At 48.9% G+C, this 21,096-nt stretch overlaps 2 protein-coding genes and 1 pseudogene across 15 annotated transcripts; 2 read left to right on the top strand and 1 right to left on the bottom strand.

Moving 5' to 3' along the window:
- The first annotated feature begins 66 nt into the window (after positions 1 to 66).
- CA2H3orf84 (chromosome A2 C3orf84 homolog) lies at positions 67 to 14,665 on the top strand. 14 transcript variants are annotated; one of them, XM_049640430.1, is made up of 5 exons: positions 67 to 416; positions 3,269 to 3,304; positions 6,583 to 6,703; positions 13,827 to 13,883; positions 14,277 to 14,665. In XM_049640430.1, the coding sequence occupies exons 1-5, from the start codon at positions 382 to 384 to the stop codon at positions 14,661 to 14,663; spliced, it is 636 nt and encodes a 211-aa protein (XP_049496387.1). In that variant the 5' UTR covers positions 67 to 381; the 3' UTR covers positions 14,664 to 14,665. The 14 variants fall into 14 exon arrangements, with proteins under 14 accessions (XP_049496387.1, XP_049496386.1, XP_049496389.1 ...); XM_049640429.1 differs by having other exon boundaries at positions 88 to 416; positions 14,256 to 14,665; XM_049640432.1 differs by lacking the exons at positions 67 to 416; positions 3,269 to 3,304 and adding an exon at positions 4,473 to 4,596 and having other exon boundaries at positions 6,583 to 6,696.
- On the top strand, positions 7,641 to 10,181 carry LOC125929339 (60S ribosomal protein L34-like; annotated as a pseudogene).
- A 593-nt stretch (positions 14,666 to 15,258) lies between the features above and the next one.
- Positions 15,259 to 20,577, bottom strand: KLHDC8B (kelch domain containing 8B). The gene is made up of 6 exons (XM_049640428.1): positions 20,131 to 20,577; positions 18,665 to 19,173; positions 17,427 to 17,591; positions 16,849 to 17,073; positions 16,649 to 16,750; positions 15,259 to 16,257 (listed from the first exon to the last, which is right to left on the bottom strand). Exons 2-6 carry the CDS (start codon positions 19,038 to 19,040, stop codon positions 16,061 to 16,063), a joined length of 1,065 nt encoding a protein of 354 aa, XP_049496385.1. The 5' UTR covers positions 19,041 to 19,173; positions 20,131 to 20,577; the 3' UTR covers positions 15,259 to 16,060.
- Positions 20,578 to 21,096: the final 519 nt, after the last annotated feature.

Here is a 21,096-nt window from a genome sequence, read left to right as displayed (position 1 = left end):
TTACCTCAAGGCTACTTAGTCCCACTGAAGTTGCCTGAGCATGCGTGGTCCCGCCCCCAAGGCCCTATCTGACCAATGAGGATTAAGTCCTGCCTTCTGGGCCCGCCCCTCTGCCGCATCGCGTTAAAGGTTTTAACGGGCGTGCCGGTTTCACCAGCACTTTCATTGGCCAGGCCAGGCGGTCTACCTCGCGGCGAGTACTGCTGCATGCCTTACCTGTCCCACGTGTACCTCTCAAGAGGTACCTGCGTGTCTCCACATTCACACCCAGCTGCCACCCACACCCCACCCAGCATCGCCTCAGCAAGGCAGACTGCTCAGGAGTTACCTGACACACACCCTGCTGCATGCGGAGAGGACTGTGTGCCCAGCGGCTAGGACATGGCTAGGGCCCAAGTGGTCCTAACAAGAGCTGGGTAAGGGGAGCCGCTGGGAAGAGAGGAGCTGTGGTCAAAAGGGAACACAGAACTGGGGGCCTGGCCTGTTGGGGAAAGAAATAGTCCAAGGTACCTTGCCTGCTAGGTACTGACTGGGGCAGCCTGAGGGCAGAGTGGACAGGGGCAAAGGGTGTTGGGCGGAGGGGGTCTATGTAACTCTGCCTCTACTGGTTATAGATGGCCTTTAAAGTCGTGAAATAGAGAGTTCACCAATAAAGTTGCATGGATGGAAAACATTGTGTTGATTGAGCCCCAGGACACACACTTTAGAGGCCTAGATAAGGACAAAGCAGTAAAGGACCCAAAGTAGGTGTGGTCAGGGACAGGGGAGGGACACCAGGAGAGTGAGGTGCTGTGGAAGCCTCCTGGACCATCCTTCAAAGAAGAGGAGGAGACCAGCTATTTTGTTAGGTGGGAGAATGGAGGTTTGATTGGAAGGCTGGTTCTTGGATTCCCCAGGAAAGATTTACATGAGGATCCCCACTGGAATAAAGACAGCCAGAGGAAGGTAGCAAGCACAAAGCAGTTTATTAGGTTTATTAAGATGGGAAAGTGGGCAGGCCCAGAGATGGCAACTGTCTTTAAGATGGGTGTCTTTTCTTTTTATGTTTGCATAGTTTATGGGTCATAGCTAGGGCCAACTCTGACTGAGAAGGGAGGACTCCTACTGGTTGGGAGGGGGAATTTTTGGCCCTACAAGGTTCTTGCTGGAATTGTCTTGGCCATCTTGCCCATGGGGTTGGGGGTGTGAAACCCACAATGTAAATATATTATAATGAACCTAGGGAGTCACTTTGGGGCAGAGGTTGAAGTGAGAGTGCACGTTCTGCACCTATCACGTCTAACTAACTGCCTACTTCATCAATGTCAGATGCTCCTGATGGGTCAAGGAAAATGAAAAGTAAGAATTAATTATGGGTGACCTTGACAGAAGCAGTTTTAATCGTTGTAGTAGGGGCAAAAACCTGATTATAACTAAGTGTGTGGATTCAAGGTATCTGATAAAGGACTGTTATCCAAAATATATAAAGAATCCTTAAAACTCAACAATAAGAATACAACCCGATTTTAAAATGGGCTAAAAATCTAACATAATGCACCAAAAAAAAAAAAAAAAGATATATGGATGGCAAATAAGCATATGAAAAGATGCTCAATATTATATATCACTAGGAAAGTGCACATTAAAACAATAATGAGGGGCGCCTGGTTGGCTCAGTCAGTTAAGTGACTAGACTCTTGATTTCCCAACTCTTGATTTCAGCTCAGGCCATAATCTTATGATTCATGAGTTTTAGCCCCACATCAGGCTTCATGCTGGCATTGTGGAGCCTGCGTAGGATTCTCTCTTTCTCTCTGCCCTTCCCCTGCTTGTGTTCTCTCTCTGAAAATAAACTTTAAAAAAATGAGCTAGTACTACACACCTGTTAGAATGGCCAAAATCCAGAACAAACACAAAATGCAGGTGAGGATATGGAGCAACAGGAACTCTCACCACTAATGGAAATGCTAAATAGTACAACCACCTTGGAAGATTGTCAGTTTCTTACAAAACTAAACATAGTCTTGTTATATGATCTAGCAAATCATGCTCTTTGGTATTTACCCAAAGGACTTGAAAACTATGTCCACACAAAAACCTGCACATGGATATTTATAGCAGCTTTATTACATAATTGCAAAACCTTAAAAGCAAGCAATATATCATTTTCAGTAAGTGAATGAATAAACTGTGGTACATTCAGACAATGGGATATTATTAAGCACTAAAAAGAAATGAGCTATCATGCTAGGCAAAGACATAGAGGAAACTTAAATATATCTTCCTAAGTGAATATATATCAAAAAGATTCCAACCATTTGACATTGTGGAAAGGGCAAAATTATGGAGACCGTAAAAGGATCAGTGGTTACCATGGGTTAGGGGGTTGGGAGGTGGAGCACAGAGAGTTTTTAGGACAGTGAAACTATTCTGTATGATACTATAATGGTGCATACGTGTAATTGCATTCGTGTAATTGGCAGTATACATTTGTCCAAACCCATAGAATATACAACTCCAAGAGTGAACTATGGACTTTGGGGGATAATGACATGTCTATTTAAGTTCAGCAATTACAAGCGTGCTATTCTGGTGGGAGATATTGATAATAGGAAAGGTTATGCATGTGTGGGGCAGGAGGTATATGAGAAATCTCTTCCACTCAATTTTGCTGTGAACCTAAAATTGCTCTAAAAGCCTATTTAAAATATACATATAGGAGCGCCCAGGTGGCTCAATCGGTTAAGCGTCTGACTTCGGCTCAGGTCGTGATCTCATGGTTCTTGAGTTCAAGCCCCACGTCGGGCTCTGTGCTGACAGCTTGCAGTCTGGAGTCTGCTTCAGATTCTGTGTCTCCCTCTCGCTGCCCCTGCCCTGCTCATGCTGCTCTCTCTCCCAAAAGTAAATAAAAACATTAAAAAATTTAAAAAAAATATATATATATATGTATGTGTACATATATTAGGGGCACCTGGGTGGCTCAGTTGGTTAAGTGTCTGACTTCAGCTCAAGCCATGATCTCATCTATCTTCTATCCTGAATTTGATGCTTATCATTTCTATGCATGTTTTATACTTTTAGTTCATATGTTTGTATCCATAAGCAATACATAACATTGTTTTACATGATTGAATCATTTTATAAATGGTATAATTTGTGCATATTTCTACAATTTGACTTTTTGACTCACCGTTTTTAAGACATATCTTTGTGGATTCAAGTATCTTTCTTATTGCCCTGTTGGTAAAACATTCAGACTGCTTACAGTTTTTTTTCTTTCCCTATGCAGATGCTGCAATGAACATTTCTGTACCTGTGAATACATGTGAGAAGGGATCTTAAGGGTAACTATAGTAGGGTGGGTTTTCTGGCTAGTAGGGCTTACACCAGTGATACCAGCTGGGTCTAAATGTTTCCTCCTGCTAAACTCTTTTTTTTAAATGTTTATTTGGGGTGCCTGGGTGGCTGAGTCGATTGGGCATCTGACTTTGGCTCACGTCATGATCTCACGGTTCATGAGTTTGAGCCCCTCATTGGGCTCTGTGCTGACAGCTTGGAGCCTGGAGCCTGCTTCAGATTCTTTGTCTCCCTCTCTCTCTGTCCCTCCCTGCTCATTCTCTGTCTCTCTTTCCTTTAAATATAAATAAACATTAAAAAAATTAAAGAAAAAAGTTTGTTTATTGGGAGAAAGAGAGCACACACGAGCAGGGAAGGGGTGGAGAGAGAGAGAGAAAATCCCAAGCAGGCTTCACACTTAGCATGGATCCCAACATGGGGCTCGATCTTGACTATGAGATCCTGACCCTTAAGGTCATGACCTGAGCTGAAAGCAAGAGTCAGACACTTAACCGACTGAGCCACCCAGGCACCCCTGCTTTTTATTGGTACATTTTTAGAGGCTGATTGCCTCTTCTTTTGGTTAGTGAAAGGGCTGAACTCTTCATGTCCCTGTGTTACAAATGAGAAAGAGACAATAATCTGCCAAAGAGTAGCTTGGAATGGAACCACAATGTCAAATATTTTCATGCTCCTTCTTTTGCTGCTCTATTATGCTCTCTTTCTTCACTGGGGCCGTGGTAACAGTCACCTGCCCCAGTGTTCTCAGGCATCATAGACTCCTGAGAGAAAAGTTTACAGAGCCTTATTCTGAAGCAGCACTTTTATCCTAAGAGCCATAAACCCTTTTAACATTTCTTCTGAGTCCACGGAATGCTTTCTAAATTTATGTCCCTGGCAGTATGGTTGCACAATTCTAAAATGCAAGATTCACCTCTAAAATGTTCTTTGATATTTCATTGACTGAATTCATCACACTCCACTGTGGACTATGTTTCTATATGTAAGGACTCTCCCAGAATGTTAATGATGAGGGGCATATTTCTCTCATAAAGAAGTAAAGAAGTAAAACCAAGCAGGAAGCATAAAGGGGTAGCAGACTGGGCACTGCCTCAACAACCAGCAGCATTGTGCAGTCACAACCTCTCTTTGTCACTAAGCAACAAGAGGTTGACCTCTGAGATTCTCTTTCCTCAGGCATAGCCTCAAAAAGACAAGAGGAAAGTTTGCCTTTTCTGCTTCCTTCCTGGAAAGATGCAAAGTGCTTTAGTAGGATCCTGGGTAAGAGTGCATTTTACAATTAATCCTGCCCCTTGGCTCTAGGGTAGTACCTGAAATTTGAATGAATCATGAGAATAAATTTAGCAAGACAGGTTTCATTGAGCACACAGGCTCATGAAGGACCTTGAACTTCCCACTCCCTCTCTGCCATTCTGAGGTCACCCCTGTAGCCTACCTAGTCTTTACAATGCCATGTCCTTTTCCATGTGTCCTGGTCTGATGCTAACCAGCTGAACCTCCTAGTCTAATAGCCACCCCATTTATTCCCAGTCCTTTGCTTGGTCCTCCCATACTTCTGAAATTTGACTGTTCTCTATACTGGGAACATCTTGCAGGCAAAGACTGTTTTCTTCCATGTGTATATCCCATGCCTGGAATGCAGTAAAGGCCCAGTAAATACTATTGAATTAAACTGAATATTGAGCAAGCAGCGTCCAACAGACTGTAGAAAGATGGACAGACAAGTTGGGCAACCTGAGCCCTCAGTGGGATGAAAAGATAAAGGGCCTCTTAGTCATGTATAAGAACCCACAGTAATGGCCAGAGGACAAACTTGGGAGAGCTTCTTTCTGCTCAGGGCTATGATCATGGAGGACCAACCACACCTATCCTCTCCAGGGAGCTCTCAGGACAAAGAGTTGGGCTCTAGGAGTTCCCTGGCTAGACATGCTTATTGTCCATAGGGTGTCCACCTAATGACATCAACACAGTATGGCTCCTTCTTAGACCCCTGATAAATGCTCATTTCTGTCTTTTGCCAGTCCCTGTCTCTGAAATTCTCTCCAGAAGGTATCACTGTTAGTGAAGTACTTATTTTGAAAAGTTTATCCCTTGCTTAGGTGTCCCAGTTTCAGAGGGCGCCCTTCTTGCCCCAGAACATCAGGGTATGTGGCAAACAGGTATTCATGACTTTGTCAATGGATGCCCAAGATGGATCCATTCAATCCCCAGAGAAAGATCATATCACTGGACAGTGGCCTGTTCTCAAAACTTTGCTCAGTGCTTTGAATCACCTCAGCTCAGAACCTGTTTGAGCCCCTCCCCTGCTGAAAAGTCTCCCTTTGTTCTTAGAAGAGAATCCATATTCTTTTTTCTTTTATTAAAAAAAAATTTTTAATGTTTATTTATTTTTGAGAAAGAGCATGCATGGGGGAAGGACAGAGAGAGAAGGAAACATAGAATCCAAAGTAGGCCCCGGGCTCTGAGCTGTCAGCACAGAACTCAATGAGGGACTTGAACCCATGAACCACAAGATCATGACCTGGGCTGAAGTCGAATGCCTAACCGACTGAGCCACCCAGGCAACCCAAAAAATGCAGGTGGCCCGAGAATGCATATTTTTAAACCAGTGTTTCCTTGACCTTACCTCACTTGTTTGCTCACAATCCTTTAGTCATAAAGCCTCTTGTTTATTCTAACATATCTCTCTTTTTCTGACCTCCAGTCCTTTTACTCTTTCAATTCCCATCCCATAGAATATTCTTCTGCTGTTCCTCATACAGCTGACTCCTTCTCACGTTCAGGTCCCACCCTCAATGTCATGAGGGGCTATCCCTGTTCTCTATCACTATTGATCCTAGTCATCAGGTTATTTCTTCCCTGACCCTATTTGCTGTGTCTGACTCCTCCACTAGAAGGAAGATTCACAAGGGCCAGGATCTTTCAGTCCTTTCACTGCTGTCTCCCCAGCTTATATTAGGGCCTCAAGGGAAAGATAGTGAAGAAAGATGGAAGAAAGGAAAGAAGGGAAAGAAAAAAAAAAAAAAAAGGTAGCCTTTCCCTGCACACACTTAGCCCTCCCAGGTGAGCCAGCACAGCTAAAGCCAACTGTTCTAATGATGGATGGCAGACGGGTGTCTCTTGTTCTCAGATTCTTTTTATTCTGTCAGTAGCTCCCAAGAGAGGCTTCTAGCCGGGAGACCCTGAGGTCTGAGACTCAGGGTAAGGATTTGTGAAGGATTCACCCTCATACTTGCCTTGTTATAGCACAACACTGGCTTTTATGGGCACTACAGAGGCCAATTCAAGAGTAAAAGTGCTCAAGAATACCGTCTTGCAGCCAAGCCCCAGCCTCCAGCAGTGTTCCTGCGGCGATGTCAGGTACAAGGTAGCCCTGGGGAAAGCTGGGGTGGCTGGGCCAGTTTCTACTTGTCTCAGACCCCAAGAGCATCATCCCTAGACCTACCACAGCTGGACTGACATCTTATGCCAGCCTATCCCCAGGAAATGCATGAGGCCTGGCTCCTCTTCCCTGAAGTGGCAGGTCTTCCCCTTACAGACAGGGTGGAGAAGAGCCAGTACCAGGCTAGATAGTCTTGCTCAATGTTCTTTCTAGATGTAGGGAGAGTCGGGGCCCAGGTTGGGTAAGTGGCCATGGAAAGAGAGCTTCCAGAATCCATAATGTAAGCCTTGAGTTTTGCCAACAACTGCTCTCAAGCCTAGATTCTTTGATGTCATAAAAGCCCATGGTCAAACACACAGTCAGCCTTATAGTCTGGGGGCCCCAGGAGGCCTTCTCTGGTGAGGGAAGCAGCATATAAAGTGACATGTGTAGCCAACGAGGACCAGAAAGGAGTGATGGCAGAGGTGGCTGGAAAAGGCTTCCAGAGAACAGGAGAGAGATGCAGGGCCCAGACCCTCCACTGCTTCTAGGCCTGGAGACAAGGAGAGGGCACTGAGCATCAGTTGGGGGTCCCAACAGTAAAAAGCTCACTCAATGCAGGAGAACTCAGCAGAATGTACATGCAAAGGAATAGATGTAAGAGCCTCAGGTAAAGGTGTATCACAAGTTGGTAACAACCAGGTGGTCAGTACCTTTGGACCCAAAGGGACAAGGGGAAGGTATGGCTCCTAGAACCCAGAAAGAGAGGGTGGTGTGGAGAGAACCACACTGAGAGGAGTCATGATCTTGGGTGGAGAGACACAGACAGGCAAGGGCTAGCCTGGGAGGGAGTTAAGAGAAGAAACACCTCCTCCTTTCTTCTCTCTATCTCCTCCCAGGGCTTTCCAGTGGCCAGAGGGAAGGCAGCCTGGTGAGGAATGCACTCAGATCATCCCTGTGGGCAACAGCAGTGGGAAGACCTTGGAAAGGGACCTGGAGGAGTGTGTGGAACATGCTCTGCCCACTACAGCTTCTTGCTTCCCAGCTTCTAGACAGATCCTACTTGATCTGCCATCTGAATTCTCCAGCACTTGCTTTCCCAGGCCAAGAACAGGGTCCTGGAGGCTGCCATGCTATGGAGCCTGAATCTCCTTAGGATTCTCAGTTGGAAGCACTGGCTGGCAATGCCTACTGAGTGAGCCAGGCCCAAATGCAGCTCCAGACTGCTCACCTGGGTCCACCTCCCCTTGAGAGTAATGGAACCGGGGTAGTGCAGGGATAGAGGCAAACCGGGGACTTCTGGCTAGGTTTTTGTAGTAGCCCAGTGGCAGTTGTAATCCTAAAAACTTGAACATCCTCTCAATCTGGTCCCCAGGAAAGAAGTAGGGAACATGTTTTGGGGCATATTTTAATTGAAGACTTGCTACACAAATCATTTACTAGCATTACCACTGGCTCCAAACAGCATGATCTATGTATCTTGGGCTCAGATTGTATAAATGCCAAGTATAGTGGCTCTTTCTGGGTCTAAAGCTCTTCTAATTAGTGGGACTGCTTGGGGAAGGTGCACATTTTATTTTCCTATTAGTTGAGAGATACCAGATTTCAGCCAGCTGATTATAGCTATTGTTGAAAACCTTTCTAAGATGTGACACCACTTTTCTTTAGTTTGGAGCAGGTAGAAATTTTGTTCATGTCATTTAGACGCAAGAAATTTCTCTTTTCTTCTTTGTATCTTCTAGATGAGATTAATTTATTGGTAGCTTTCACCTACCTAACTCTTGGGACATGTAATCCTGGTTCTGTTTGTTCTTAAGATCAGACAAGAGTCCCAGGGACCCATGATTTGGAGTAGGTCTTTCATTGGCGGTGCAACCCCTGCCATGCCTCAGTCTGTTACAGGGGCTCCTCAGTCAGCACCCTACTGACTGCAAAATTCCCAGCCTCCACAGGGTCCCTTAGCCTTCCCATACACAAATACTTCCCCCTCCCAAGAAATCTACTTCTCCTCCAAGGCCTCTTCAGCTGGAACCCCAGCCCAAGCTGCACCTGCTCAGAGACTATAGGCTTTACTACCTCAATGGAAAAGGAGCATTAGATGGTTTAGAAGCAAAGAAGCAGGTGAAATTCTCTCCAGGTACAGGAATACTCAGAACTGCCTGGGTGGAAGGAAATGACCACACTTCTCACCAGGCTCTCACTATTGTGAGAACAAAACTTAAGTCAGTGGGAGTCACTAGATTATCCTGCCACTGTAAGAATAGTGAGTTTTGCTTTTCTGGGGATGGTGTCTAGAGGCATTCAGAATGATCCAAAGTTTGGCATACCATCATAGGCCATCCTACAATACAGTCTCTAACAAAACTAAGCTGTCCTGAATCCATGGTAATAGAATTGTGTACTTTTATACCAACAAGATTGGAAAAGCCCCCAAATCTGCATGTGGCACATGAGCAGGCTGACTTCAAGAAGTTTGTGCCGTGAGACCTAAAGTTCTTATGAGGTTGTCTAAAACAGAAAACCATGTCAGGAGAGTGGTACTTCACATATGCTAAGTGTGTCCATGACCAGATCAAGTGTGCTTTCCTTATTGAGGAGCGGAAAAATGCTGTTAAAGTGTTGAAGGCACAAGCACAGTCAGAAAGCTAATTTTTTTAATGAAACTTTTTTGAGTAATTTTTTTAAAAATCAAAAGACAAAAAAATATATATAGTGAGTTTTCATAGTCAGGGCTGCCTCCAAAAACAGAGGCATCCACATTCCAGGGCTGTGTACAATTCTGCAGCTGAGGATAGAGATGCAAAAGAAATTTGGGGATCAATTGGAACTTGCTGCAGATTCCCAGGGTTTTTTTTTTATTGAAATTTTTATTGAAACAATTATAAATTCATAAGCTGTTATGAGAAATAATAGAAATCCTTTCTACATTTTTCCCAGTTTCCCCCAATGATAACATTTTGCAAAACTATAGTATAATAACACAACCAGGACATTTTCATTAATGCAATCCACCTATCTCAGATTTCCAGTTTTACTTATTCTCATTTCTGTGTGTATATTAAGATCTAAAAAATTTTATCACCTATGTAGATTTGTGTATACACCACCATAGTTAAGATACTGGCCAACCTCACAAGTATCCCTGCTTCTGGCCTTTTGTGACCACACCCACCAGCCTCCTGCTCCTCCACCCTTCTTCTGTCTCTTATCGCTAGCAACCACCACTCTCTTCTCCCTAAAATTTTGTCACTTCAAAATGTTATATAGGGGCACCTGAGTGGCTCAGTCGGTCAAGTGTCCAACTCTTGGTTTCAGCTCAGGTCATGATCTTATAGTTTCGTGAATTTGAGCCCCTGCATCGGGCTCCATGGATTCTCTCCCCGTGTCTCTCTGCCCCTCCCCCACTCACGCTATCTCTGTCTCTCTCAAAATAAATAAACCTTAAAAAAGATCATATAAATAAAATGATACAGCATGAAACCTTTGGACATTGGTTTTTCTTTCTCAGCATAATTTCCTAGAGATTCATCTAAGTTGTTCATGGTTCATTCCTCTTCACTACTGAGTAGTCTATGGTACGTATATACCACTTTGTGTAACGATTCACCTATTAGAGGATATCTGGGCTGATTCTAGTTTTTGACTCTTATAAAAAAAAAGCTGCTATGAACATTTGTGTACAGGTTTTGGGGGGAACATAAATTTTCATTTCTTTAGAATAAATGTCCAGGAATGCAATTGCTGGGTCACATGGTAGTTGTATGTTAGTTTTTAAAAGAAACTGCTGAACTGTTTTCTAGAGTGAATGACTGTACCACTTTACATCCCCACCAGCAATGTATTAATGATCTAGTTTCTCTGCATTCTCCCCAATATTTGGTGTTGTCTCTATGTTTTATTTTAGTCATCCTGATTAATATGTCATGATATCTCATTGTGATTTTAATTTGCATTTCCCTAACGTTTAATGATGGTGAACATCTTTTCCTGTGTTATTTGCCATCTGTATATCCTCTTTGGTGAAATGTCTTCATGTTGTTTGCCCATTTTCTAATTGGATTTTTTTTTTATTTTACTTTTTATTTTTTTAAATTTACATCCAAATTAGTTAGCATATAGTGCAACAATGATTTCAGGAGTAGATTCCTTAGTGCCCCTTACCCATTTAGCCCATCCTCCCTCCCACAACCCCTCCTTTAACCCTCTGTTTGTTCTCTTCTCCATATTTATGAGTCTCTTCTGTTTTGTCCCCCTCCCTGTTTTTATATTATTTTTGTTTCCCTTCCCTTCCCTTCCCTTCCCTTATGTTCATCTATTTTGTCTCTTAACATCCTCATATGAGTGAAGTCATATGATTTTTGTCTTTCTCTGACTGACTAATTTCACTTAGCGTAATACCCTCCAGTTCCATCCACGTTGTTGCAAATGGCAAGATTTCATTCTTCTTGATTGCCGAGTAATACTCCATTGTATATATATACCACATCTTCTTTATCCATTCATCCATCGATGGACATTTGGGCTCTTTCCATACTTTGGCTATTGTTGATAGTGCTGCTATAAACATGGGGATGCATGTGTCCCTTCGAAACAGCACACCTGTATCCCGTGGGTAAATACCTAGTAGTGGTCGTAGGGTAGTTCTATTTTTAGTTTTTTGAGGAACCTCCATACTGTTTTCCGGAGTGGCTGCACCAGCTTGCATTCCCATAATTGGATTGTTCTTTTACTGTTGAATTGTGAGAATTCTCTATATATTCTAGGTATTATTCCTTCATTGGATATTTGGTTTGCAAATATTTTCTCCCAGTCTGTAGCTTGTCTTTTCATCCTCTTTATGTAAACTTTCACAGAGCAAAACTTGAAAAATTTTTTTGATGAGGTCCAATTTGTCAATTTTTTCTTTTATTGCTCTTGCTTTTGGTGTCAAGTCTAAGAACTCTTTCCCTAGTTCTAGATTCTGAAGATTTTTTCCTATGTTTTTTTCTAAAAGGGTCCTGGGTTTTTAATCTCTGTCGTGTCAGCTTGCTTTATGAGGAATGGAAGATAAGGCTGGCTGGCTTCCCACCTTCATGGAGTTTTCAATCTACCTGGAAAACCGGCACCAGGTGTCTAAGGCAGGATCTCCCATAGAGGAGCTTGTTAAAGACACACACCACAGGCTCCACCCTGAAGAATCTGGTTCAGGGATCTGGGATGGATCTAGCCCCAGCCTTTACTCTAGGAACCTGCTGTCAGCCACTGCTCATACCCCAACCCAGGAAAGCCTGAATTCATCAGATCAGACACTTCATTCAAGTCTACAGCAGGAGAAGCTGAATGACTGACTAGAGACTGGGGACTCTGGGGGCAGAGACCAGGCACAAAGTCAAGGTTGATGGTCTTGGGAGAGATTTCTATTGAGGTCTGGGGGTTTGGGAGGTGGTCTTTCTCTGCCTGGGGATAGGGCATGGTTCTCTGGCTCCAAGCTGGGCCAAAGCAAATGCCCCAGGGACCTTCTGTCCCTGTTCATGATTTAAACAGCAAACACATATTAGGCCCAGTGCCAGGCACTATGCTCAGTTTTGGAGTTACAGATGTGAGCAAAACAGACAATAACTTATGTTCTAGTTACAGTTGGAGTTACAGATGTGAGCAAAACAGACAATGAGCTTATGTTCTAGTCAGGAGTATTAGCTGGTAAGCAACATCATACTATGTAGTCACATAGTATTCCAGAAAGTGAAAAATGCAGAGTTGGCATGATGGCACTGCTGGTGTAGTGCTTGAAGAAGCCCTCCCAAGAAGGAAGTGAGAGGGAATCCTATGGCCAGTTGCAGGAAGAGTCCCAGACAGAAAGCACAGGTGGTGCAAAGGCCCAAGGTGGGAATAGCTGGTGTGTTTGAGGAGCAGTAAAGATGCCAGTGCGAGTTGCAGGTAATGGAGGGATCAATATAGTGTGGGTCTCATGGACCACTGTGAAGACTTTGTCTTTTACAAACATGAGGAACTGTCATGGGTTTTCAGCAAACAAGGAAGGTGATCTGATCTATGTATCATAAGAATTATTCTGCCTATTAAGAGGACAACAGACTGGAGGGAAAAGCTCGGAAGCAGGGACACCAGGTAGGAAGCTCTTTCAATAATTCAAGCAAGAGAAGGAGGTGGCCCTTGGATGAGAGAAAGCAGTGAACTTGCTGAGGAATGGTCCAATCCTAGGTTCATATTGAAGGAATGATCAACAGGACTTCTTGACACACTGGATGTAGGGTATGAAAGAAAAGAATCAAGGGGACTTCGGGGCGCCTGGGTGGCGCAGTCGGTTAAGCGTCCGACTTCAGCCAGGTCACGATCTCGCGGTCTGTGAGTTCGAGCCCCGCGTCAGGCTCTGGGCTGATGGCTCGGAGCCTGGAGCCTGTTTCCGATTCTGTGTCTCCCTCTCTCTCTGCCCCTCCCCCATTCATGCTCTGTCTCTCTCTGTCCCAAAAATAAATAAAAAACGTTGGAAAAAAAATTTATTAAAAAAAGAATCAAGGGGACTTCAAGGTGTTTGGTAGGACCTAGCTGCCACGGCCTGAGCTGGGGGAGGCTCTGGGCAGGGGGGGTTGGGGAATGATCCAGAGCTCAGTCATGTGTTTGGAGATACCTGGAAGACATTTACAAGGGGCTATGAAATAGGCTGTTGGCTATTGAGTCTAGAATTCAGGAGAGAGCTCAAGCTAGAGAGAGAATTGACAGTTTTCAGGTGGTACTTACTCAGGGCCAAGAGTTTGGGTTGCTGATGAGGGATCAAATGTGGACAGAAAGGAAGCCTCTGGTCCTGGTCCTGGGCAATCTAGAGATAAAGGGTCTGACACGAACCTTGAACCACTGCCCTCCTGATGGCAGTGTGTCTTAGAAGATGCCTCAGCCCCATCCTCAATCAGCAGCCCTAGAGACTTTTGCTTTGGAGGCAAATGCCAGCATGAGATGTCCTAGGAGTAAGGCGGTGCTTTAATTTGTAACTGCCCTTTCAGGATTTTGGCAAGTTTAGCAGTTTAGGGGTAGTAGCTCCTGGCATCTTCCCTCCATTATGGGTCCTGAGATAACATCTTAAGGGCAGGTAGGCATCATTTCCCCCCATTCACCTTCTTTCTCACTGTCTTTAAAGGAGCCAGCACAGCAACACTTCTTCTCCAAGCATGACAACCGTACTTCTTTCGACAAAGTGAGTGAAGAAAGGAAGGAGAGTGGGCAGACCCTCAGCCTAGGTTGAAGTTGAGGTAGGGTGGAGGGGATAAGACACTGTGGGGAGGGAGGGCTCCTGACAATCTCTCTTGTCTGGAAAATAGCCCATTCCCCCAACAGAGGTTTGGTTTCAGCCACTAGCTTGCCTGACAATGTGCAAGTATTCTGGGGCCCACTGACTTTCTAGAGGCTTCACCCTGGAATGGAAGGCATGGCTGGGGAGCAGGCCAAAGAGGCTGGGGTATGGGCCAGGGGAGCCAGGCATCACCAAGCAGGCTTGGCTTGAGGAGGACCTAAGGAGGGAGGTGTGTGGTGCCAGGACTGTGGGCCAATGGCCCATACCGTTGAGGAGGGCCCCTACTGCCTGCTGCAGGGAATCGGAAGGCGAAAAGACCTGGAGCACCTGTGGCAGCGGCACACCTTCCTGCGCTGGGCACCCTGTGAGCTGGAGTTGAGCCAGCAGCGGCCCCTTGAATCCTCCTACCAGGCCAATTTCCGGTCAGGCCCTGGACTCAGTGACCTCCCCCAGCGCCTCGTCCACTTTGTGCAGATCCAGCCTCCCCGTACCAGCACCACCTATCAGCAGAACTTCTGCCAACCATCCCAGGGTGGCCATTGTGGCAGCAACAATGTGGGGCCAGTCACCAACACACTGCCTGACCTCCCAGGGATCCCAAGACCCAAGCTGCTGCAGCATTACCTTCATGCTGGGGTCTCTGAGTGTCTAAACTGGTCCAGAGCATTAAACAAGGATGGCTAACACAGAGGCCTATCTGTGCTTACAGCCCAAGGGGTCTTAGAAGCTGGAGAGCAGTAAGGTCCATGGCGCCTGTATGCTGGGCAGGGGAGGATGTGCCCTGGGAACCCTGCCACCAAGTGAGAAGGGGTAAAGTCTATAGGAAGTACCATGGCCAAAGCAAGTCAGTTCTGGGAGTACCTTGCACTCAGTGTGGCTGCAGGGAAAGCAGAGTCAGTGACCCCTACTTGTATCCAGCAAAGACTGGAGGAGGAGGCAAAGGATGGCAGCTTTGATTTCTCCAGGAGGCTATTATGTCTCTAGGGGTCTGGTGGGTGGCCACATAGTTATGCCTAAGCTGGGACAGGGGGAGACTGCCCTGGCCACAGCCTACGCTGGACTACCCCTCCCTATGGAGGTGAGCAGACGAGGAGCTGCTGGGTGACATGGACCTTGAGGTCATCCTGACCCTGGGGTGCTTTGTTGTAGTTTCCTGACCCTGGGGTGTTTTGTTGTAGCTTTTCTTTGACTATCGTGTGAGTATCCTCTAACACCAGGACAGTTGCGGTGGGTGGGGGTGGGGTAGACAGCAGTCATCCTATGTCACCAAAAGAGAAGCTGAGGCTTAGGTGGGGCTAAGACATCAGAGGCCAGATTCAAAAGGCTACTCTGAACCCTCATCCCTGGGAGAGTTGAGACCCCTGAAGGAGGGCCAAAGGTTGCAGGGGCAACACAGGAGTCCACACCAGGGCCACACACCAGATTTTAGCAGCACTTTTACTTTCATGTCTGAACTTCCTGGGTCCTCACAACAGCCCTGTGAGGTAGGTAGGGCAGGAAGGTTTCAGAGATCCCCATTTACGGATGAGGATGCTGAGGCACAGAGAGGTGAAATGACTTGCTCAAGATCACACAGTCAACAGTGTAAAGGGCCCAAAGCCTATATTCTTCCGGTCCTCTAAAGGTTCCTGTATCCACTCCTCCATCCCCTCTGTGTCCCCTGCCCTCTCTGAACTCTCCTGGGGCCACAGAGGCCTTCAAGGCAGGCTGGCAGCTAGGATTTTTCAGGAACAGCCATTGGGGTGAGACTGGCCAACTCTAGGTAGGCACTAATCCTGTGGGACATGAGGCCAACTCTCCCAGCCTCCCACTTCCCAGTTAGACAGAGGGCCCAGTAGTTCCAGAGCAAGTGTGGAGCTAGGCGTGGTCCATGAATGAATGGGGATAAAAGTGGGTATAAGCATATATGTCCTGCACTAAAGACAAAGCCCCCCCCACCCTTTGAGACATTTGTCTCAATTGCCTGCCCCTGTGCCTCCCTCATCCCACAGAGCCACAGTGAGCTTCTTCAGCAGCAAAAGGAGCCACAGACATTTGTCTCTGGCACTGTGCTGCTCCAGTGGACCTGTCCCATCAGGCATTCAGACCCCATCACGCAGACACAGTGCCTCCACAGCTTGGCTAGGACCCTGGGCCACACCCCCAATGACAAACAGCCAGGGCCCAGCCTGCAGACTAGAACAGGAGCAGCGGGCTGTGGGCATGGCAGGCAGAGCCTCCCAGCGCCGCCGTGCAAGGCTGAAGCCCTCCACGGAGCCAAGAGGGCATGGCTGGTTTCCTGCAGGAAAGAGACAGAAGTTGTAAATGGCACAGACTGCAAGGACTCCAGCTCTTTTGCTTGGGTTACTAGGCCCTTGCTACTCATCGTTCCCATTCATCATTCGTTCATTTCTTCGTATTTCTATTTTTCCATTCATTCAGTGGTCACTTGACCTGTTTCTGTCTCCTAAACCTCTGCTGGTACAAAGCCCTCAGTCAGGTGCTGAGGGACACCCCAAGAGTTAGGCCGTGCAGACCACACCCTGCCTGCCTCACAGATTGGGAAAGGGAAGCTCACAAAGCCCTGATCCCTGGAGTACCTGGAGAAGGGCAGGAGGGAGTGCTCATGCTTGGGGTTACTCCCGCCTGTCTTGGACTCGCCTCCTATCCCTAGCTCCACAGATACTCACCAAGGCCCCCAATGGCCATGATGTGGCCCCCAAGGGAGCCAACCACAAAGTCGGCCCTCTTATCCCTCATGCGCAGGCTGCGGGGCAGCTTGGTCCAGGACCCTGCAGGAAAGGGGAGGTCAGATCAAGTCCCCCAACACACACTGTGCCCCTCCATCCCACGGAAAGTGGGAGGCCAGCCCAGGCCAGCCACTGCTCACCATGTTCCAGGTCGAACATCTCCACAGTGTTGACAAAATGTGGGCGGGAGTAGAAATTGTGGGGCCCAGGCTGCTGCAGGCCACCCAGGCTAAAGACGTTGCCTTCTGCCATGGCACAGCCGGCAAAGGCTCGGCGGCTGGGCAGGCTTGGGTGCCGGGTCCAGGTACAGGCCTCCAGATCAAAAGCCTCAAAAGCAGTCACTGGGAGCTTTCCCTGGCGGCCCCCTGCCAATGGAATTGGAGCACCTTGGAAGGAGCCTAGGAGTCCTGACAGGCTCCTCCTTCACCAGGTTACTAAGCTTTTACTGCTGCCCACCTTAGCTACCCATACCCAGCTGTGTGCACAACAGAGCATGAATCACCCACCCTGAAGATCCTTAGGCATTGGGGTTTGGTTTTCCAGCCTTAGTAGGGCCACCAGAGGTCAGAGCCTCCAAGCAAGCCTGGTTCACCCAAAACTTCTCTTGTTCTGCCATCCCAGACTAAGCCTGATCCCAGCCAACCTATGAAGATAGGTGCTTCTGCACTTCGAGCCCCTTTCCCACATCCTTCCCCCGCCCCCACCCCCAGGCCCTTACCCAGGACATAGATCTTGTTCCCGTGCAGGAAGGTGGAAGCCCCGTAGCAGGGTGTGGGCATGGAGGGTAGTGAAAGCCAGCAGTCCCGCCTGGGCTCATACACCCGAACTTGGGCCTGGGGGGCCGTGTCAGGACCCATTCCCCCCAGAGCATACACCATACCATCTGCATAGAAAAGAGCGATTCAGAGTGCACCTCAGCCTGGCCAGGGCACTCTACCCTGACAGCTGCACTGGTCAGGTCTGGGGGTGGGTGGGGACCCGCTTCTGTGTAGTACGTCTCCCAAGCAGCAGAAACCCTCCTTACTTCCCAGAGTGGGGGCTGGGAGAGCTAGGATTCCTGCTCTGGCCAGGGCCCCTCCAAGTGAAGAGCAGGAGGCAGATGATCTAATTATAATCCATCTCTGTCTCCCTGGAGATGCTATGGCAACCAAATCTGGCATCTAAGCAGGACCGGTGGTCAGACCTGGAGGCCACAAGGTGGGGACTTCCCTAGGGGAAGGAAGGTGGAGGATGATTTAAGTCGGGGAGGGGCATTTGGGGATCTGCTCAGCATAGAGCTCAGATTGGGGAGGGAACTCTGGAGATCAGCTGGGGGCTGGGAGAGGAGCTTAGGCTTGTAGGATGGAGGTGCTGGCTGCAAGCCTTCTGCCAAAGAGCCCTGCCAGCACCTCTATATCCTGCCCTTTTAGATTAGGTTCTTGCCCTGTTACACCCTCAGGGTCAGCTGGGAGCATGTCTGGGGGGCCTTGGGGAACCGGATCAGTCAGCTGAGGGCTTCCATGGCAACTATCCCCAGGCTAGCTTGGCCTTCCCATCTCAGGCTCCCTGGTAAGTGTGTATATGGGAGGAAGGTGGGGGGAATCTAAGCACTTACTGGGCTCTGAGCCAAGGCCCTGTTCCCATCCCCCTCCCCCAGACTATTTATAACCCTGAGAGTCATTGAACTACTCCTCCTTGTGTCTTAGAGAGGAGGAATGGTCAGGGAGGTGGTTGGTGCCTCCCATCATTCTGGGGGCCAGCCTGGGCTGGTTCTCCCACTTCACAGCTGGAAAAGGCAGTTAAGGCTGCTGTTAGCTCAGCTCAGAGCTAGGTAGGAGAGGGTCTTTATAAGAATCAAATCTATGTCCAGGGTACTCAGACAAAATTTACATCTTTTTTCCAAACTCTAAGAGTAAGGGACCAAGGAAAGAATGGAGGGTGTTGGAGCACCTCAGGGACCTCCTTAAGGCCACTCACCTCTCTCCACAGTTGCAACCCCCATGGCTGCCTGAGGGAGGGTGGCCCGACGCTCCCAGCGGCCCTCATCAGCCAGGAAGGCCTCCACAGCAGCCACAGGGCTCTGGCCCTCATCCACACCGCCCACCACTAGCACCTGCTTGCCCAGCACCACAGCAGCCGCACCAGCCCGGGCAGTGGGCAGGGGTGCCAGTGTGAGCCATGTATGCGAGGCCATGTCCAGTGTCTCAGCAGTGTCCAGGGGCAGTCCAGCCCGGCCACAGCCCCCCAACACTAGCAGGTGCCCATCCTGGTATGCCACTGTGCCATACACCCGGCAGGTGGGCATGGGTGGGAACACCTGCCAAGCAAAGTCCCGGCCACCTCCTGTAGCCATGGTGTTCACCTCCAGTGGTAGGCCATACTATCTGCTCAGGCTGTAGGCCTCACTGAGGGGCATGATGCGGCCTCATCTTGACTCTATCAGGACTACAGGGAGTGTCTGACCAATCCAGGGACCTTGCCTTCACCTGGAGGAGAGAGGGAAAACAAAGGGTCAGGGCCATTGACCAGTCCCTCGGGGTACAGTTGAGCAGTCTGTAGGTAAGGGCAGGACTGGCCAGAATCACTGGTGGGAAGGCATGGGGGAGGACGTACCCCTGTTGGCTAGCACACCACTGCTGAGGTGCTTCTGGGGTGGGAAAGAAGGCAGATTACCAGATACTCAGGCAAATTCCCCTCTTCCTATGGGGCATGAAGGATTCTCCTCCCACCCCCTGCCTTCACCTAACACCTCCGCCCCAGCCAAATCTAGGTCTAGGTGGTAGGTAAGTAATCTAGGTCCAGGTGGTAGGTAAGTTGACTAGGATAAGACACTCCACCCTGGCCCCCTTCCCTTCCTTTCAACAATCCTCATTCTGGTGCTTTGCATGAATGGAGTCCTACTGTACCCTCCCCTTATTGGCTTCCAGTGGGTCTCCCACATGCTGCCAGGGATCAGACTCCAGGGTATACTTACAACCCTTTTGGGGGCCATTCCATAGAGATCATCCATTCCCACCAGCAAAAGGCCAGATCAGGGCGTTTGGGACTAGGAGAGGAGGAGATGGACGCCAGGGCCCCACATTCCCCCTTCAGGTCTACTATCAGGGGGTTGATCGCGCCAGGTTCCCAGAGGCCAGTCTCCTTGGTGTCCAGAAGTAGGGGAGGGGGGTTGATTTGGGGATCCCATGATCATAGGACTCTAGACTCCCATAGTCCAGGGCGTTTCCAGTAGGAATGAGCAGCTGGACTTCCACAGCAGATCCCCAAGTTCCTCAGCCTTTCCTTTCCCGTGGGGGCCACGCTCCTGGGACCCTTGGCGTGATGGCCTCCTGGCCCCAAACTTCCAGCTCGCGGGAGGCGGGGGGCGGGTCCAGGCGAGCGCGCTTGGGGCTCTGCGCCCAGCGCCCCAAACTTCCCCTGAGCGCGGCTCCTGCGGGACTCACCGGCCGGGGCTCCGGCGCCGCCGGGACGCGGGGTCCGCCGTTCCGGCTCCGTGCCGGCTCTGGCTGGGGCTGAGGCCAGCCTCCGCGGGGCTCCGGCGGGGCTCCGGCTCGGCTCGGCGCGGGGCGGGGCTGGACCGGGTCCGCCCCTCGTCCCCCCTCCCGACTGGGGAAAAATCTCCCCCCGCCTTAACCCTGCACCTGCCGTGGCCAGAGCAGGGCGCGTCGACCCACAGTCACACGCAAACCGGTAAACAGACAAATGGACATGTGGACGCTGGGCCTGTCCAGGATTTAGGGTCCGACCTCGGGCAGGAGGAGAAATGAAGCAGCAGTGAGCAGCACAACACGTGTGTGGTGGGGAATCGTTCGGAGTGGGACCCAGCCTGGGGAGCACCCGCGGGGGAAGGGGCGGAGGGCGGGCTAGCAGAACCAGCAGGCTTGGGGGACCGGCGCCCGCCCACCAGCACTAAGCTCAAAGAGCCCAAAGACCGGCTTCGCGGCGGCGCCCCCTGGAGGACGTTTGGGGCGTGGCCTGGGCCTTTGGTGGGGTCGGCGGCTGGGTCGCACTTCCCCAGGCACACAGCAGGGCGCTAAGTCCTATGGTGGACAGTGAGGCTAGCAGGGGATGGAGGAGCACGCAGTGCCGGCCTCAGTGCTTGACAGGCCCTTCCACAGGCCTGGGTGGGGAAAGTTCTTGTGGGGAGGGTAGTTCTGAGTAAGGGATGAACTTCAAGAATCAGAGGCCAGGCAGGTCTCTCTCCAGGGCCTGAGGCCTGGGCTACTCTGGGGCCCAAGACATTTTGTGACTGTTCATAGCAAGTTGGTATGACAGAGGCCTATTTATTTCAGACCCAGACCCTGGCCCAGCCTATCTTCTGAGCATGCAGAGTATTGGCTAAGTCTGTGAGCTGGGAGCCCATTCGTGCAGGTTGGTGGTCACCCAGAAGAAATCCTGTGGGTTTCTGT

This window comes from Panthera uncia, chromosome A2 (assembly GCF_023721935.1).
Source record: "Panthera uncia isolate 11264 chromosome A2, Puncia_PCG_1.0, whole genome shotgun sequence".
Lineage (NCBI taxonomy): Eukaryota > Metazoa > Chordata > Mammalia > Carnivora > Felidae > Panthera > Panthera uncia.
Note: the sequence above shows the minus strand (reverse complement) of the source record. Positions and strands in the feature narration are given on the sequence as shown.